The sequence below is a fragment of the Seriola lalandi genome, unplaced genomic scaffold (genome assembly GCF_002814215.2).
Source record: "Seriola lalandi dorsalis isolate HSWRI2012SDOR001 ecotype SW California unplaced genomic scaffold, Sedor1 jcf7180002054945, whole genome shotgun sequence".
NCBI lineage: Eukaryota > Metazoa > Chordata > Actinopteri > Carangiformes > Carangidae > Seriola > Seriola lalandi.
Window position 1 is genome coordinate 3451681 of NW_019525496.1, and position 20562 is coordinate 3472242.

General features: G+C 42.7%; 1 protein-coding gene across 3 annotated transcripts in view; it reads right to left on the minus strand.

Moving 5' to 3' along the window:
* Window positions 1-4452: 4452 nt before the first annotated feature.
* Window positions 4453-20562, minus strand: part of cabin1 (calcineurin binding protein 1) — a 36956-nt gene continuing 20846 nt past the window's right edge. For all 3 annotated transcript variants that reach the window (XM_023393991.2, XM_023393989.2, XM_023393988.2), the window contains 8 exons: window positions 17004-17167; window positions 16814-16910; window positions 16002-16685; window positions 13386-13460; window positions 9163-9421; window positions 6592-6750; window positions 6303-6505; window positions 4453-6178 (listed from right to left, as the gene is read on the minus strand). In XM_023393991.2, the coding sequence (XP_023249759.1) occupies window positions 6035-6178; window positions 6303-6505; window positions 6592-6750; window positions 9163-9421; window positions 13386-13460; window positions 16002-16685; window positions 16814-16910; window positions 17004-17167 (1785 nt within the window). In that variant the 3' untranslated portion in view covers window positions 4453-6034. The remainder of the gene's footprint in view (window positions 6179-6302; window positions 6506-6591; window positions 6751-9162; window positions 9422-13385; window positions 13461-16001; window positions 16686-16813; window positions 16911-17003; window positions 17168-20562) is intronic.

Genomic DNA, 20562 nt, shown 5'->3' on the forward strand with positions numbered 1-20562 from the left:
GTGCCACAATCATGAGTCAATGTCCCGCTGTGATTGGAGGGTGCTGGAAATCAAAGAGACTTAACAGAGCGTTGATACCATCCCCACAGGAAGGGCTGCGGAGGAAATGCATCTTTATTAACTGCTAAGAGACTTTAAAACAAATATGGACAGACTTCTCTGCTGCAGATCGGGGCTTCACAGCGGCACCAGAGTCTGTGTAAATATCATTCACACAGATATAACCACGCACGAAAATGCCATTTAGTGTGTTTGTGCAATGTAGTAAACACCCGGTGTAATTCATTTGACACGAGTGAGACAACTGCAGTACAAGGCACATTTACATGGAGTAGCCCACTGAGGTTTGTGTGTGCACCCGAGCAGTTTCTGAGAGTCAAAGTAGAATTTTACAGTGTCATTCTCAAATTTAACATTGTACATACAATATATTGACATGTTAGTGCATAAAATAATAGAAATTTTTTAATTTTCCCTTGATTACCTTTACACTTTTTAAAATTCTCAGCTTTCTCCATCAGAGAAATTACACAGTGGGTGGGAAAGTCTGTGTAAACCCATAATGGTGATAATGATGATAACATGCACTCCTTCTGCAGGTAACTTTTACCTGGGGGCATCCACTGCAGCCCACAGGACTGCAGGCAGTGGTTGGGGGTGGGGTTGTGTATTGGGGTGTCTAGACAAGCCCCTGCTCTGATAGATAATCTCATTAAGCTAGTTTCCCTTGAAGGAGCTAGTTTCTGCATGTGGAGAAGGCCCCGTGTACGGGCAGGCAATTAACAGCCAGTTAGCACCACAAGCCCAAGTCAGCCTTGAATGGGACAGGAGGGGTCCGAGAATAAAGACCCTGCTGCAACAACCCAGCCGTCCTCCCACCATCCACATTCAGCCAGAATCCACGGGTGTCAGTATTCATAGGCTCGTCTCGGCCTGCGGCGTGCAGTGTTACTGCAGGCAAAACAAATGCTAAACACTGACAGCATTAGCATAGAGGAAAAAAACAAAACAAACCAAACCACAGCTCCCCTCTTGTTTCCACTGACATGAACATTTGAATTGAGGCGACTCTCACGTCTCATTCATCCTCTTTCCTAGCACAGACACACCACTTCCACTTCCATTTCTCATTGTATTCTCATGTCTGTCTGCGTGCTGCATACACTGCCCCTCTGTGAGCTCAGCTCTCTAACACCTACACACAAAGGTATGTTTTGCTTTTGTGCAGCTGTATGGATAACAGACCAGAAACCGAAAGCACATGTAATGCATGATGGGAGGATTTTAACAGTGGTGAAGAAATGGTCCCCGCGGCGCTGTGTCGCATCAGCAGTTAAATGTGCATAAAGAGATTTTTACTGCGAGAAAGTTTTTCCTGTGAAAATATTGACCCGCTTCTTTGTGTTGGGTCGATGCAAAATAAAAAGGACAATAACATTGTGGTTGTAATGATGCACTTAAACATGCAGAGAGCTCTGTACTATCATTTTAGTATGTTAAATGCCCCGATGATGCAGCCACCCGCCCCCTCTCTCCCCAGTGGAACGTGGTGGCACAACATTGGCCTTGAGGAAGTGCGATGTGTTTTTATCCTCCTTATGTGAAACCAATTGTTGTGGAGGAGTTATTAATCACAGGTTCAGTGTGGCTCTCCTCACTTAAAGCCGCCTTTGTGGGACCCGCGTGGGGGGGGGGGTCGCCTTAAAGTGTTTCACGGGGCAACAGGGCTCACGCAGCTTTTCGGGTGATGTTTGGGTGCAAGATGCCACGAGAAATGAAAAAGATTGTGTTGATAAATTCTCTGCAGATGGCTTCGGCTCCAGCGGAGAGAAAAGTGTGTCGGTGTCAGAGCTGAGGTGTACATTTCAGCAGCAGCAGTGTCAATCCCATTACACACTGGGTCTGGGGGTGACAGGTGTGACTGGTAAAAGGCTTTGGTACATGGCCTGGGGACAAAGTCCAGGGACATAGAGGGATGACAGCGAGCACCATCTTATGTAACAGCCAGTCTGGGGCTGAGTTGGACTGGATGATACATCAGGGAGGTCGTGTGGAGGAGACTGATGGAGGCTGCAAACCATGGTGGGATTTAAATACGCCGTACGAATGTAGCTGCTTACTAATATTTACAGAGAGTGAATGTTCAAGTGTGATTGCAACTATCCTACAACACAAAATGACTGAGCAGAGATATCTTCAGTTATGTTTTCTGCTGATATCTCCTCCCTGCATCTACTGGCAGACCACCTTCAGCAGTAACGTTCCACCTCCCAGGTGTCAGTCTTTGGCCATTTGCTTTAACTGCACAGATCCCCTTGTGCTCAACAGTTAACAGCTGCCAATATACAGCCAGGGCCCGGGGATCAGACGGCTCTCTAGCAGCCCAATAAAGAGCCCCTGGAGTGGACTGACGAGAAATCTCACACCTTTCGCTCACATTAGCCATGCAGCATGCCCTTTTGATGCTTAATTGGCCACTTTGAGGGGTTTGTAGAGATAGCAGCCCCGTGGCTGGAAACAGGATGATGTCACAGGAGACTCAACAATCTCACAGGGCAAGAGAACAGGTCGATTATAGTTTGACTTTATATGCTTTGAGATGCTGCTACATACAAATAACATGGCACCCAGGCATATATTGTTTTTCTCTTTTCCTAACTAATGAGTGTGATATTGTTAGATATAACCCAGTGCATCATAACTTTTATGAATCATAGGAGTTATGAAAAAATAATATAACAAAAAAAAAAGGGAGTTGAAATGTCTTGTCTGGCCTCTCAGGCCTAAACCCAGAGTGACCGCGATCTCACATGCAGTGACAAGGGGCCGGGTGAGCTCACATTTGGTCGACCACATAAGAAAACAAACCTCAAATCTAGCTTGCCTGGCAAAGGGGGCAAATGACAACTTCACAGCACTTCATAAGAAACTCCTGGAAGTTGCTAATGAAGACTAATGACTTCCCTCGTGTCGGAGACTTCACACCAGAGTGTACAAGCCCTTTGAGCACAAAGTCAATGTGGTCAGCGGGGTGGTCTGCCGGCTACAGGACTGCAGAGACTCCACAGCTCCACTGGAAGCATGGTGACAGGAGCGAGAGGCTTTTCCTGGTATTACGACTGGAGTTCAAGATAATTTAAAAGGGAGAGAAATTACACAAAGTTTCACTGTAATGAAACATTAACATCAACACAAGTTGATCCTTGTCATTGACAGTTTTAATCACCGTTGTCTTATATTGACAGAGATGTTTTTTTTATTGTGTTCCATTAGCAGCCAAAAAGAATTTCACTGTTACGATCAAATAAGAGTCTTTTACCGAGTGGTGGTAGCGATGAATGTATATAACATGGTTTCAGTTTCAGAAGCCACACAAGCTGAACGTAAACTTGAAAATGTTCTGCTGCCATGTCCATGGTGGCAAAAGTTACTGCTGTATATTTTTCACAATCACCTCCTACGATGCAGAAGACTAGCTGCATGTCCTGTAAGTGTGGGCCAGACCTGGAAGCATACAGACGCCTTGTAAATAAGTTCTTCCGTTTAAAATTCTTTTTTTGAGAGTCAATGTTACGCATCCTAACAGGATATTATATATATTAAATACAATACAAACATAAACAGGATGGGACTATAACATTCCCATCCTGTTTATGTTTGTATTTAATGTTGAAGTGTTTTTATGCAGCCCTCTTGTCAAAGTCTCATTTAAAAAAAAAACTTTCACCTGGTTAAATGAACGGAATGAAGTCAATATAATATACATGTGATATTGGGGTTACAAGTGTGCACTGACACTGGGAAATAGTTAAGAAATACTCTCACATCCTGAGTAAAAATGTAGGTTCATAATTGAAAAAACTTTCACGACACTGGAAGCCCACAATTTACATTTATTCCTGTTGTGTGTATAAAGGCATCACTTTAAGACTGGAGCTGTAAACTGTGATTAAAAGTGGTCACTCTGGCAGTAAAATGTCAACCACACCTGCAGTGAATTATTAAGTGACGCAGTAGGTTTTAAAATACATAAATAATAGTAATAATAATAATAATAATAGATTGCTCATGCATTATAGTTTTCTGAAACACTGCACAGGCAACATGTTTTTTGTGCTTGATGTACAGGGAAGTTTGTCTGTGTCCAGTGGGGCACCTTTGCTGCATTTGAATTCTTAAAATATATGAAAAATGCATCCAAGTTCTTAGATATTCTATAGGATAGTTATGCTTGTGTTTTATATCTACAGATAATTATTATGTTGATTTCCAGCATCAGTGTGAATTGTGTGTTCTTATAATAAACTCGTAGTTATAGCAGTAACAGATGGTGCTATCAAACATCACTGTTTTTCTGCAGAGTATAAACAAAAGGCTGTCATATCTGATGTGAGGACCCCTGTGGGTTAATACTTGAAGTAGTACACAGCACAGTAGCACACAGAACAAATATGTGTTTCTCAAATATATTTTTGGTTTGACATCTATAATGCATTCAGTCCAGACATAGAGAACAGTTCCCCTCCAGCAGCCTGAGCCAGGGGAGTCGGGCTGAGCTGAAGCCTTTAACCCGGTCTCCTCTTTAGCCGTGGTACATTCCCAGAAGCTCAGCAGAACAATAGAAAACCATCTTACACCAAAAAAAAAAAAGAACAAAAATAATGAAATTAAATACAAAACTGTTTTTTTTAATCAAGGGTGATAGTTTACAATTATTTGCGTCTTTTTAAAAACTATTTTTAGACATCTTTCAAGAAAACATAATCAGTAAATATCTTTCTTTTTATAGAAAACAATCTGTAAAAAACATTCTATTGTCTTCCTCTGAGTTAAGCTAAAATTGTGACAAATTTACCAAAATGGTTTAGATGGAAAGGCATCTGTATTAGAAAGTCCTCCTCTGCATGCATTTCAATTCCACTGAAGTCAGGAAAGATCACGGAAAGTGTCTGTTAACGGTGAGTCGTTTCCTGAGTTGATTGGAATCAAAGCGACCCTCACCTTAATGTTTACACTCTCACACATGCACACACTTCTCCAGCTTAATACTCGACCCATTAAAGCCAAACACATCGGAAAGTTATTTGGATCGTGACACGTACAAAAGCTCATTTCTAATAACTGGAAACCCCATTTCTGTATCATTCAGATCAGTGCTGGTGACAGGACGTCCTCCTGGTAAGAACTGTTCCTCTTAGCTACAAATGCACACAAAACAAAAGAAAAAAAAAGGACAATTATTTTTTTTTTACAAGAAATACAGTAAGTACAAAAATAGCACAAAGTTAAGTGCTAACTGAAAAACATCCCAAATGTTAAGTGTAAACATTTCCAATCTGCTACAGGTTGTGAGGCTGTGTGCGGCCGTTAGCTTCACAGACGAACCTCGAATGCAGCCGATTGTCCTTATTTCACCTTTAAGTTCATTGAAGTATATCATGTATCAAGGTTACGCATCTTGCCGATGAAAATTTCATGCCAAAGGAAACGATCGAAGTGGAGGACAGCAGGTACATGCTGCTGAGCGTCAGTCCAGACTGAGGCACCTCAGATTGGCAAGTTCTCAAGGATTTAGCTGCAGCGTTGAGATAAAAAGTTTGCACACAACATTGAAATAATGCATAAACACAGGACTGGTTCTGGTCGGCTTTAAAGGCTGACAGTCCTTCTTGCCGGATCCAGCGTACAGTTGGGTGCACGAGAGCTCAATAAGCTGATGTGTGATATGCATAAATGGCACATTACAGACATGCTGTGAGACTAAAGCCATCATCGTCTGTCATGCACACCATCACTGTTGACAAGCACAGCAACACAGTGACATGACAGGCAATGACAATACTGCATTTTTTTTTTCAATTTGGGAGTGTTTCTTTTTTGTAATGCACGCGAGGGAAAAAAAAAAACATCAACAAAGACAGCTGCAGTGACATGTACCATTCCTTTTTTTTTTTTTAAAGACAGGGGCACAGGGTTTGGCAGAGTCAGGCCAGGTTGTGAGAAGAGCTCAGTGTCAGTGTGCACACACCGGGCCTCAGATGTCCATGTAATCGTCCTCCTCGTCCGATTCGCTCTCCAGAGACGACTCCTGGCTGGACGTCTCCTGCACCTCCAGCGCCGGCTGGCTCAGAGTGTCCTTTTTGACTGTGGCTGCAGACTGAGACGACAGGATGACGTTCTGTACAGGAGCAGACAGCAGGGGGCACTGTTGAGTGCTGGACTAGACAAACGGATATACTGGGTCTATGGTTGTTTACACACACACACTCACAGGTATACATGTTTAGAGGCAGGCTGCATACCTTAAGTCTTTGTTTGGTTTCCTCTGAGATGCTGCCTTTGGGGGAGAGAAGCGTGGGTGTCGGAGGTGTTACTGTGATTTCTGGTGGGAACTTGGTAACTGTGGAAGGGATGAAAAGCTTTGGCATGTTGGGTGGAACACGGGAGCGAATTCGGCTGGGGTCTGGAAGCTTTGACTGCTCATTGCTGGCATACTGCTGCTGGTCTGAGACAGGAGAACATAAATATTTAAACATTTTCAAGGCTCATGAAGTCTTCTTTCTGTCATGCTTTTGATTCAAAGGGTCTGACCTGGGCAAGGTTGTGCGGTGCTACATGTGGCAGTTTCCTCCTGGAACCAGCCTGCTGCTGATTCTTGCCCTTGAGATACAGTGGCAAGTTTCATCTGCTGACAAAGGTGCGACTCCTGCTGTCGGTATGAAAGTCCCTCTGAAGGCTCCTCCCGCTCCTCTGTGGGCAAAAATAATACACCAATAAAATACATGTTAAAACATCAGCATCAGTTTTGTCAGAACAGAATTTACAGAAAATCAATTGACAACACTGCTAGCTGAGTTCAATGTTATCAGTCATGGAAAAAAAACATGAATAACAAGAAACGCCCACATTAACATTTCTATGCATTTTGCCAACAAGACTTGATTCTCTGTTTTATTTGATGGAAGGGGCTGAACTATTGAAAAGAATCTGTTTAAATAAACTATATGAAAGGAACTTTCTATGTAAGTAATGTGCTACACTAACAAAAGGATAGACTGTTTCCAGGACATAAAGATTACAGTATTTTATGTGAGAAAATACATCTTCACATTTTTGGCATTTTCACTTTAACTTTCAAGTCTCCATCAAATGGGTCCTTAAAGTTTACAAGTCACTATATGAAATGGCTGCATGTGAAATGAGTGTAAAACTCCCCCTGCAGCTCAGAGTGACACAATGAAAACAAAAATGATCTAATACTCTTCCAGGCTTCTCCATTAATGTTGCCTAGGAAACCATTACATAACACACATTGGTGCAGTGTGGCTTGATGCTAACCTGTGTCCTGTGTGTGTGTGTGAGAGAGTGTGTGTGTGTGTGTGTATGTGTGTGTGTGTGTTAGTGTGCGTGCAAACTTGCTTTTGCATGTATCTGCACACATCCACAGAAACCATCCAGCCGGAGGTTACAGACATTTTTCTTAAACTCAATTTATTGATGTAATCAGTGTCTACGGATTGAAAATAAATGCTTTGAATTTCACTACATCATGGTTTTTTCTCAGTGAATTTACCACAGAGTAGATGTAAAAGGTGATAAAATTGTGCTCTGTTCTGCTGTGGCTTTCCAATTAAGGACTAAAAAACAGGATTCAGTGTCTCTGCCATGTTGCTGAGCTCTGACAGATAATTCATTAAAGGTTTGCACTTTAGTTTTAGTGGCGGATTTTTCACCTATAAATATCTTGATATAAATTCTGTTCAAGAAGAAACCGAGCCAAGAAACAAAATGTGAAACTAAAGAGTCTGTTAATAGAGAATAATGTGACATTGATATCATTTGTATTTTGGAATCTGTTTGTAGAGAGCAGCCTTACAGTCACTGATTTGAAGAGATTATCTAAATGTGAAGAAAATCATTGTTCCAAATCTAATCAAAAATCAAAACATAATCATGTTACCTGTCACGGACAGCGACAAATATGATTTTGTATTGACTTCTGAATTATTGTAAGGGTGGATGATAAACATGAATATGTAAACATTTAATGTATGTGAATATATTTGTTAAATGTTTCCATCTTATCCATAAAGTACAGTGGTCCAGCAGCCATGTGATTTGCTTTTCCTTCGTAAATGTCACCTGTTTAGATGGTTCTGCTTGATTAAAAGAGTTTGAGTAAAGTCCTAATGGTGTTCATTTGTGTCACACTCACTCTCAAAAGAACAACTGTGTCAAGTTTGTCACCTACAAGGCATGTGGAGAAATCAAAGAAGTCAAATCTAGCTACGGTTTGAGAGATTGCAGTAAAAAGACCATGTCCATTAGCTGAAAATGGACAAAAACAGAAGAGACATCTGGATGAGAGCCAAATTCAATAGCTCCTCTTACTGAGCACTTATCTGACAGAAAAGAAATGAAAGCTGCCTCAACAACAACAACAACAGGATTGACTTCAGTGTCTCCAAATGCTGTTTACTCTCTTTACTCCCTCTAATGACTCAGCTGACCTCATACAGGAAACCAAATGATTATTAAACATGACAAATATCAACTAAAACCAATAACGAGAAAGAAGGGGTTCAAATATTAAGAAGAAAGCACCACCAGATACTGTATGGTGGAGATTCAGGCTCACTGGTTGAGTAGAGAACATCAGAGGAACTCTGGCTGAAGTCTGGGTGCAGGAATTATATCTTTACATATTTAACATGACATAAACAGCATATTTATCCACCAGAATATTCATTATGAGGATCAGCAATTATTATGCCAAACCCCTCCAGAAGCTTGTGTAGTAAGAAAAAGAGTCTCAATCTGGTGGACACTGATTTTTAAAACTCTTGTTGGGGGACTGACAAAACCCAAAAGGCAAAATCTAACCAGGCCAGAGTTTGCTGTTACGTAACAGATCTGTGGAAGTCCACAGGCGCCCCCTGCTGGTCTCTTGGACTGTGGGGAGCTTGTCAAACTGAACTGACAACTGCAAAAGCTCCGCCTCAGCAGCAGTACAATTTCAACAAAAAGAACATTTCATTTTTTTAAAAATCACTCCAGCATTAGTGAGAGTGCAATAACTTTTGTTATGGTAGATTTAACTGTGGCAAAAACACTGAACAACCATGTAGTGGTGAAAGATGGTAGGAATGAAGGCCACTGTACCTGTGTGTGGTAGGAAAGCCATGGCTGCAGCAGGGAGGCTGGCTGCTCTCCTGTGCTGTGGCTGATCGTGGAAGCTCGAGGCTTGAGGTCTGGACAGCTTGCTCAGGGGCTCATACACCACTTTGGCTTGGCCGTCCTGGGTGGACAACGGGTGGCAGGTGGAGTGGCTGAGCAAGACGGGCGTCTGCAGGGAAGCCGGGAAGAAGATGTCTCGGTGATCCTTGGTGTACTTAGGTGTGGTTGGGGCATCGCTTGCAGACTGTTGGAGACAGAAGAAGAGCAGTGCCTGTGAGGCGGTGTGACTGACCTTGGGCATCCATCTGCAGCACGAACCATCCTCTGCTCAGGTAGATTAGACAAGTGCACATCCTCTTCCCCGGAGAAAGAATCTGGTTCGAGACTCAGTGCCAGAAAAACGGAGTGAGCCACAGTCGATACCACGGCACTTTTCAAACAACACGCATCAGCATTATTAGCCTTGGCTCTTGCACAAAGTACTGATATCCTTTAGACAGTTGCGATGTCGTTCCCCTGGGGTTTTCAGAGGCTCACTTGTGTACAGGACTGTGTGTTGGGTGCTGGCGAGGAGCACAGCTCCACACCACATTACATCCCTCTGAGCCACTTTCCGGGGTGTCCTTTTGAGGACCACTTATAAACACAAAAGCTGCACAAACAACCTGTGACAACAGCCGCCCTGCTCCCACGGCCGCTGTCATGGCAACACAGAGGAGCACAGTTAAAAGAAGTGAATACACCTTCTCTAGTTTTCAGTTTAAAATGGATGAAAAGTTGGATGAAACGAGTCTTTCTAAGCCTTAAAATCCAGTTCTTCGGTCTTATGTATCAACTGTGGCAAAATCTAATGAGCTGAAGAAATAATAAATTTTATATTCAGTGGAACATAATTGCACTGCCATGATTATACCAATTTTTAAAAAGTAATTATGACTTCAAATGCCATACAGACTTCTGAGTCCCAGATAAATTTGATTGGTCAAAAAAAGCCTTGAGGCAGTGTTCAGGGCCACATTACGCTTGTGTCACGACAAAACCTCTGAAAGATGCAGTATGTTAGCACAAGATCATCTGGCAGTAACAGAGCTCTCGTACCATTTTTCTCAGGCTCTCTGATGGGAATTGAAGTCAAATTGTGTTCTGAATCATAGCTGTTTATGATGAAGCTCCCCACGGGATTCACACAGCAGAGCACAGGCAAATCAAACAAACAAGAGTAGCCTTCCAAAACCTCAGACGGCAACAAATCATTCAGTCCAACACGGAGCAGCACAGCAGCTTCAAGCATGCACCAGCTCCAGAGCAGCTCTGATGATTCATATCTCATGAATTAAACATCGCAGACAAAAGACACCAACAAGTCAGCTGGATCATGTGCATTACAATAACACTGTACCTGGGAATATTGCAGCACGTAGCATGAAGCTGGTGTGTAGGTTCCTCAAGTTGTTCAATGAGAGGTGTGAGTGGGCTGCTGGCAGCCAAACTGAGGTTCCACAATGTGAATTGAAAGATGGTTCTTTGCAATTATCCAGATTGGGCTTTAAATCAGATTAGAGCAGCTGTAGATGTTGTGTACAGGGTGGGCCATCTTTCCAACACAATTGAAAGACCGGCCAACCGAACATTTTAATTAAATTGCCTGCCCAAAGGGAACTGACACTAGAGCTGTTTTGTGACGCAAACGTTCAGTCTTTGATGAATAAAACTCAATAATATTCTTCAAACTTTGCTCATATACAGAGGGTGAGACTGCACTGTTTTAATGAAGTACCTCCAGTAAAAATATATCCGACAGTCGCTGCTTGACAGTAACAAAGAGCACAGGTCATTTACCCTAAACATTGCTCTCTCCCGATGTGGCATCAAACAAAGCACAGAGCAGCAACAAAGTCGATTTCCCGCCTCAGCACTTGACAAACTCATCTCCCTCTGCCCTTATGGGCGCTTGAAGGAATGTGTGAATCTGTAAGAATTTTTTATGTCCACCGCCTGAGAACTCCAACGTGCCTATTCACATTTCCCACTACATTCATGTGTAACCAAATGCGAACCGTGACATCAGCTTATGGCGGCAAAGTAATTACACTTAAACAGCAGTTGACTTAGACTGCAGAGCGAGCTCTTATGCAGTAACACCCTGTCATACAAGAGGCTAAATATCATAATACCTGACAAGACAACAATCATGCTATGTACACCTGAAATAACAGCAATCATGTTTACTTGACAGTAGTAGTAATTTCATCTGTGATTTCATTAATTGACACTTATTTCTATTTAAGCATCTTCAATATTTTTGAGAGACTCTGCAGAAAGTATTGAACTCTAAATTGTATTTATCTCAAATCACATTTTGATGTAAAGCATAATTACATGGGAGTCAAATGCATTTTAATTTGAAATAAAATAAGACAAAGCAATTTCAAAATGTGCATCAAGATATCATCGAGATCTAAACATATAAAGTTTCAGTAAAATAAGATTTTCATTCCAACCAGGTTTTTACATATTTGAGAAATGTGGCTTGTAGCTCTGTGCCTCATCTGCACCATTATCTCCATGTCGCGTGTTTATGCGTGACAATTAGACAAAGGGTTGAAAAGATGAAACGAGCAAAGACAACAAAAGCATCATGCGGAAAATAAGATGATATGATAAGCGAAGAAGGAAAACAGATTTATTTTGCCCACAACTACTTCTCATGAGCCTGAGGTTTCGGGGAACAACACCGTGACAACAGGATGTGGGCATAGAGACCCTTGATGACTGTGTGGGTAGGAGGGGGAGTCACCGACACAGGATTTGGCAGCGCAATTAATGATTCGATAACAAATATGAAGAAAAAGCGCTAGCTGAACCTATTATATTTACTGCAGTTAGACAGTTATTTCATGTTTTTAGATATTTCCATTCGTCATTTTGCCTTGTAAATCATATGCACATTGTCAGTGCAAAAAAGCCACATGCATACCGATGCTCAGCTGAAACTGATGACAAGTTTGGCAACTAGCATGTGAGGCTGAAGAGACAACAGGGTGCATTCACATCACGCTTTGGGCTATATTTAGTACTGGCAGGCTGGAGTAGGATAGACTTGAGTAAGTCTGGGAATTACCAAGTTACTCATTGGTTTAGCACGTTTTACTACAGATGCTGCATGTTACTTTCCCACGTATGACACGACAACAGAACATCTATCCTTAAACTGGCTATTATGAGCTACATCGCAGACAAGTAAAATTAGCATTTAACCTACTTGGATTGGCAGATGGGTGGGATAACATGAGGACAACTCAGTGCAACAGAGTCAGTTCTACAGCAGTAATATGTGTAACAGTGTAAATTATACAGCAGTAATATGTAGTATTAAAATAACAAAAAGACATGCTAGACCTCAAGAGTCAATATGTGAAACACTTGAGACTGTTTCTGTATCCCTACGTTCACTTCCGCAGGGTCTCTGCTATAAAGGGGGTCTCTTTCCTCTACCTATCCCCTTTACAACATCATGATCAGAGAAATGTCCATGTTTTAGCCTGTTAAGAGCTCAATTTCTATCTTAGTGTCATTGAATGAGTGTAGTGGTCCAGTTACATGATCGCAGTTGATTGGAGGATTTTGCTATTTGCCTCTTTTGTCAGGTATGTTTTCTGTGTTTTAATGTGCTGGTGTACTCTATGGGAGAGAGACTAAACGGAGATCACCTCCAATTATATCCTGGTCTCTTCATCAAAACACAACACACACAACGCTAGGCACTAACCGGTCACGTCAGATAGATCATTTTTATCTTGATTGGTAAAGCGTAGGTTTATCATGCAGGGGGATAGACTTTAATTAACCCTGAGTGTGTCAGTTCAGCGCAAATCAGAAATGATCTGTTTGGCCAAACTTTTACCTGCTGCATTCAAAAACCTTGTTTTTATTATTATTTATATTTCATGAGGGCATCTTTTCTTTTGCCATTATTTTCAAGTCTAATGCTGCTGCTGTATCATAAAGGCTTGAATCTTTTAAGCTTTACAATGGAAATCCGATTCCATTACATGAGGGAAAAGACATATGTGGCATCAACTTGGATAAAAAAGGTATACACAGAATGTACATTCAACTCTCTCTATAAACTACATAAATGCACAGGAGGGAGAGAAGTTGTGGAGGTAGCAGAAAGATGGCAGGTGAGCTGAGTTACATTGTTTTACCTGTCTTTGGGCAGAAGTGGCCAACTGTATCTGACAGAACTTCACAGCTTGGTCCAAAGCTACATCCTCATCAACCTGAAGAGAGAACATGCAGAACAGGGACATTAGGTCAGAGCAACATATCTTCACACGCTCGTGGTTATGTTCCACGGTGTCAAATCTTTTCACACTTTTGTCTCTTTCATTTCAGTAAAACGTCCTCAATCAACACTGGAGCAGCATGTGTTCAGCTGCAAATTCATCATACATTTCTGAAGCGAACTCTCCCGTGTCTATACCATGTTACATCTCCACATTAATGCCAAACCGACGACAAATTCTTCAGATTCTGTCTGAGCGCCAGTGGGATTTTCCTCTGAGCTTCTCCCTCTGATCATAGCACCAGTGAAGAAAGACTCACATTAAGGCCCAGTTCAGTGAGTGGGTGTGAGAGAGTTGGCAAGCTGAGCTACAGCCCAACATCGTACACTTAGCAGTAATCTTGTTCACACAGCTGTTATGTTCCCTCCAGCAGTGTGTTGTATGCAGTGGTTCAGGGAGCCCCGAAGGGAGGGATTTTACAGCAGCCTCATTCCAGATTTAAAATTATGCCGATTGTTAAATGGACTGAGTCAAGCTTCAGCGCATCACAGAGGACAGCCCTCTGCTTCAATTCATTCTAGCTCACAGCAAACTTTCCCTTTCATACCACACACACTTGCCCGCTGTGATTTCTAAATGTCACATGATGATTACAATAAAACAAGACATGTCTATCACATTTCTCTAGAATAGAATCATTCACATTATGTGACAGGACATACTGCATTCGATAGTATTGTGTATATTAGACTTAAAAAAGTGACTGCATCAGACTGGAGGAGAGAAGCCTTCGGGAGGGGAGTGGTTGGAGGACCAACATGGTGGAACTGCTACGCTGTCATTAACACCCACAAGCTATCATTTGAACACATTGTGAGGCAATGCTCTGGGCCATAAAAATACAGAAGGGCTGCTGGCATGATGATACGTAGCTGGCTTCTTTATGGATAAAATTGAGCAGCATTTATGCTTCACTTGTCAAGTTGAAAATACTTTGATGGCAGGAAATGTTGCGTCTGTCTAGAACACATGATTTAGCAGCTCTTCGAATTTTTACCACCTTAACAGTGAGCTGAAAGAAAGGAAATCATCAGACTGAAATACGCAGAGGCACTGACAAAACATAAACAAGAATGAAAATGATGCAAGATACAGATTTAAAGAACGACTATGTGCAGCTGTGCAATGCAACAGACCATAAAACCACAAAGCATCTGCTGTTTGTGCAAGTAGGTGCACACACACAGAAGATGCTTCTGGAAAATGTCCAGACATATTAATTGCATAACTCATTTTGTTATAGGAAACATGTCGTGGCTTATTCTGGTTACTCTATCTCAGGGTGTGTCTGAGAAAATATTGTCTTTGCTTTCTCTTAAAGAGCACAGAAAAAAAATCTTAGCTGTAAGCCAAGCACCTAAAAAAACAACTGCTGCTGAATCTCCTCAGATTTCTTCTTTCTCCTCCTCTACTGTCCCTCGCCTACTGCCCTCCCACTCCAGCTACAGCGCGTTGGCATTACACAGCCAGTGACATCGCAACTTCTGTAGGGCCAGCATTGATCTTCAGCTCAATATGGCTATATAAGCTGATGTGGGCAGCTGTGCAACCACATCATCAGCAGGACAGAAAGCACTGAAGTTGGACTTACTTTCAACAACTGAGGAACATTTGCTCTGAAGAGACTTCTTTGACACTTCCTTCGCAGGAGAAGGTTAACATAATGATTTTCAGCAGCCCTTTCCCTGCTTCTACTTTAGACTATGGGCAGTCGTAAATTACTATAAAATGTATAATATAAAATTCATACTATAAATTTTAAACACACATATGCTTAATGGACATAAGGCTTCAAATTTTGCAATAATCTTATAATACAGGCAGACCTTTGTCTCTGCAATGGCGTGATGCCACATATATTTTTACTCTTTGGCATCAGCTCTAGTGCCATTACATTAACAAGGCTTTCACCATTCATTTGTATGAGAGCAAAAACTGGCTGACATAGACACTATAAAATGATTTAGCACTTGCTTTTGAATTCAATCTCCGTGCCAATGACTGCCAATTTCTAAATTGTGTCAATGCAGTGATTAGATGTATAAAGTTAACAAGTTTAATTTAAAACATTAAATCAACGACTGATCTACTGCAGCTCCCCACCTACATGTGACAACATAAAAAAAAAATACCCAGTGGTGCTACGTTTAGAGTCAGCAACTTGTTTCATAAGTAACAGCAGAGAGACCAAAGACACAGAGGTTGAATGTGGGTTACTGAGAGTCAAAGCAAAACCACACTTTATGTGCTGGATGTGTCGCAGTGTTTGAAAAGAGGGAAAGTCCCTATTCTACCGTGGGTGTTATGTTACTAATTCAGTTAGAAGAGGGGTTTCTCGAGCCCAAATTATTTTAGGAGGGCTTATATCAAGAACGCATGACTTCGCAAAATAACAAAAAATTATAGCAGCACATACACTGGCAACACTGTATGTGTACATACATTACTGGTGTGGTACATCATGAAGAAGTATACCTGTTTTATGAGCATATAAGTCTCTGACATGATCTTCTCAATGCGTGCCAGGTCGTAGGTCATGACTTTCTGGCCTTGCTGCCACACTCTGTAGGCATCAAGCAGTAGGGTTTTTCCAGACTCAACGTCCTCTAGAAGCTTCCTTTTCCTGTTTGGCCTTCGTAGTAAACCCTGTTCAGCCCCACTGGCAGCCAGGGTGACTTTGGGTGCTGAGGCTTGGGGCTGCTGCTGCCTGGAACTGATACTTAGCTCCTCCAGAGATAGCTCTGCTGTCCGGCTGCTGTCAGTCACTTTCTGCTGAGGCTCCACAGCACTCAGGGAGGTCTCAGCCTCTGTTTGGTTGCCCTGAGAATCAATGGTGGTAGTGGGCTTCCTCCAGTGGCCAGTGTCCAGCTCCATGGGTTCCTCTGGTCCTGCTTTGTGCTCCTCACTCCCAGCAGTCTCCAACTTTACAGGGTAGCTCTCCTGAACCTTACTCCCTTTATCTGTGGATGGTGGTGGTGTGATGAGTTGTGCCTGTGAGGCTTCCCTGGGTCCTGTGTCGGTGGTACAGGCTCCCTCTGTGAGCCCAGGCTTCTTTGGCAGTGCATGCTTGCTGTCCTCTGAACTGGGCCTGTTGGATGTGTCCGTTGTGGTCATCTCCCCCATGGAGGATGCAGGCGCTTTGAGAAGCTGCTCAGACACCTGAAAGAGAACAGAACCTGTCAAAACATGAAGTGGTTGCATGCCAGACATCTGAAGCACTGAGTGGCTCTCAGCTCTTAGTGTGTGTGTGTGTGTGTGTGTGTGTACAGTGAGTTGTGCTTCCTTACCCCAGTGAGACTGTTCAGATTGTCCTCCAGGACTTTTACAGTTAGGAAAAATGCTCTCTTGGCCAAAACCTGGCGATCAACATCCCGTAAATACTTCCTTCATGGAAGAGAAAGAAGCAAGGTGAGAAGTCATGAAACAAATACGTATCACATAACAGAAACTGCAGTATCATACGACGTTGGTCCTTACTTTCCCTGGTCAGGGGTTCTCTGCAGCATGAAAGAAACTTTCAGCAGAGTATCGTGATCCTTAAGCTGAGACAGCACCTCCAGCAAGAGGACAATGGATCGGTTCATATGAGATGCAAAACTTCCTGGGCGATCAATCTCATCTACTGGAATACGCCAGATGCCCTGGAAAAGATGAGAAAGGGAAAACCAAGAAGCAGAATCAGGAGTTCAGTTAGACTGTGCAACAAACAAAAGGAAAAATATGTTTTCAATAAACTGCTAGAGGGACATGGCACAGACACTCTTTTCTGTGTGGCCTCAACTTTTCGTTTGACAGGAACTTGATTTCAAAACCTGGTTCAGCTACAAAACATTCAAAATTCGGCAAGGAGGCCAAATGGTGTCTCGGAGGAACTGTCTAAAGGTAACTGGTTTCAGATTTGAGTGGATGTCAATGAGCCAACAGGCTAATTTGTGAATTTCTGAAAGTTTATATTTTTATGGCTGCACTCTGCTGCTACACCAAGTTTTCAAAAGGTGTATGGAGGGTATGACACACAGAAACAATGAACAGGGACACAAGGAAAAACAGAAAGGAAAAAAAGTAGAGGAGAAATCAAGAGGAATTAATGTGAGTTAAAAACATAGCATTCAAAGCAGAGAGCACTAATGAGGGGATGGAGAGGCAGCAGGAGAGATCTTGCGAACTGGCTGGCCATGTAGGAGGTGGGGAGGGAGGGATGGGGGGGTGGGGTTCTCTCTGGGCACACATGATAGGCAGCCTCATTAGTGTTCAGCTCTGTCCAAGCAATGCAACAGACCCGCAGACCGGCTGCCAACAAGCAGTCCTCCTTTGCAGAAAGCGTGATGAGGTGTTTTTTTGATGGACAAGTCCACCTTTTCAGCTAGCACATGTCCTCTCAGCAGGTGAGGCGAGGCGAGGTTCTGCACTCTGAAGCTACTGATGCGAGTGCAGATGGTGGCCTAGGCTGTGTGCAGCCGTAAAGCACATGGCACAGAGTACGGCTGCGGCCTCAGAAAATGTGTGTGAGACAAAACAAAGATGACCATATCAGGATGGAACAAAACAAATGAGATGGCTCTATCAGCCACTGAAGGCACTGGGGAGGCTGATGCTCCTCCTAATGGACAGCTCCACATTATCACATGACATTTTCAAAGCCACTGGAGAGGAACAAAGCAGGAGAGAAAGGAAAAATAAATCAAATCAAAACAAATTCCTGAGGACAGACTTACAGCCTGCTCACTGAGAAATTGCCTGACCCTAAAAAACCCCTGCCTCTTCTCTGTAAACCCAAAACTGCCCTGAAAACTCTTAAATCAGGGATGCAGTTTTCATTCTTAGTTCAAGGGGGTGACTAAGTCTTGGTTAAAGGCATTTTTTAAGATTAATTTGTGAATACATATGTTCATTAATCATTTAAATTATGTTACAGGATCCAATTTAAGAATGTGGAATGATCCTAATTCACACCCAGTGGTTCTGAAGACAGAGTGTATGGCTCCAACGCCTGTGTGAAAATGAGAAGATTTATTATTATATGATGATGCAATCAGGCAGGGCTTGGGAAGGTTTTAACCTTTCAATGCACAGATTACTAAAAGCCTGTAACAGGAGTGGGACAAGTATGATAAGGGGGTGGGCTCAGCTCACTTAGAAAGACATCTCTAATGGAGGAGAGTTGTTCTTCATCAGACAACCATCCAACCACAGCAAATCTGTTTAGGGAAAGCAGAGCCATGGCTTTATACAGATTATGCTGTAGCACAACAGCTAAAGCAGATTTGTAAGACTTTAACTGCAATGATTTTAAGCATTTTTCCCCCTTTTTATGAGCAAAAAAAAATATGATCACTGCTTGATATCTGGAGCAACAGCTTTGGCACGGATGTGGCCAATACATCACGCAAGAACCAGACAGAGATTAAGATGCAAAACTAACAATGGATGAAAAAGGGATAAATACATGACAACGGAATCCCTTGGTACAAAAGGAAGCTGATCTTTCCTCAAACTATTTACAGGTTCACAAGAATTTCTTTGTTTGTTTGTAGAGAAAAAAGGACAGAAATTAGTCGGTGGACAAACCTCACTATGAAGTAATTGTAATCAGTCACTTATTTAAGTTTTACGAAGGGATAAAGCAAAAAGACAATAGAGAGCAGGGACTATGTGCTGACTGTCCCTCTACTTCCTTGTGTGCCAAATCAACATGCTGGCTGTTGCAGGGAAACCCTCGACCTGTTGTCTCAGCTACTTCATCTTCTCATGTCTTAACATGCCATCAGTGACAGGCAGAGGCCCACAATATGAATTGCAGGAAAGTTGCACACTCTATTAATATGTCTTGAAGCAACCAGCAGTCACTACAGAATCTTTCTGGCAACTACAATTTCACTATTTTACCAGCTAGCTACAACTTTAGAGTAACCATCAAGATGGCTGGTTACCTGCTAATGCTACCAGCCCCTGGCAAGTGAGTGCAACAACATTCTTCTCTACAGTAGTGTAACCTCACATGCAGACATCAGAAGTAGAATTAAGAGCCTCAGAAGGACTAATTTATTTTGCAGTATTGTACCACTGTACATGAGTACCACTCTAAGTATAACACTAACTCTGCACACACAACAAAAATTAACAGAACTTATGCTCGATTTTGTAAAAATCAGAAGGAAAGAGAAGAAGCGACTCACCATCACCAAAGAAAGCTACTCCCCGGCACCTGTGTTAGTACTCTTTCGGACAGTTTCCTGCTGGCAGTAGCAGCACCAGCAGCGCCTCCACCCTGAGAGAGGTTCACGCTCTGAGAGCAAGGGGTGGGCTGCATTTGGGTGCTAGGGCAGTGAGAGCAGTAGGAGAGGAGAAGAGGGAAGCACAGCTGCACACGGGAGGACAGGAATAGAAGAAGAAGAGGAGGAGAATGGCAGCTGCCTTGGCAAGAGGAGAAGTAGCTCTGGAGTCAGGGCCTATAGGCTCAGTATGCCACTGACAGACAAGCTGACTCGTTCCTCTCCTGCTCTCAAACACTGCCATCTCAAAACAAAAACACCCACGCACTCCATCTCCGCTCTCCCCTGACCCCAGCTTGCTGGAGTTCTTTCCCCCCCGCCTCCCTTGCTCTCTCTCGCACTATACACAGCATACAGCCAATCGTCGTTGGCTTCTGCCAGCCAATCGGAGGCAAGCGCAGAAACTCCCGCCCATTAGTGCACACCCACACAATACACACACAAACAGAGGAGTGAGAGAGAGAGAGTAATGAGGAAACAGAGCGAGTGCAACAGAGAGAGGAGATGAGCAGAGCGAATAAAAGCCAGGGGGAGGGGTAGAGCGTGATCACCCTGAAGACTGAGCAACAGGAAAAGAGCTAGAGAACATAAACTGGCTGAAAAATGAACTCAGTGCAATAATATCAATGCAGTGGGATGTATGAAGAGGATGGCACACCAATGGTGGGAAAGAACCAACAAAAAGTTGAGGGAAAAAACACAGGTTTGCATCGATAAAGCCCCCATTAACCAAAGAAAACACAGGCTGAAGAACAGAGCTGCCT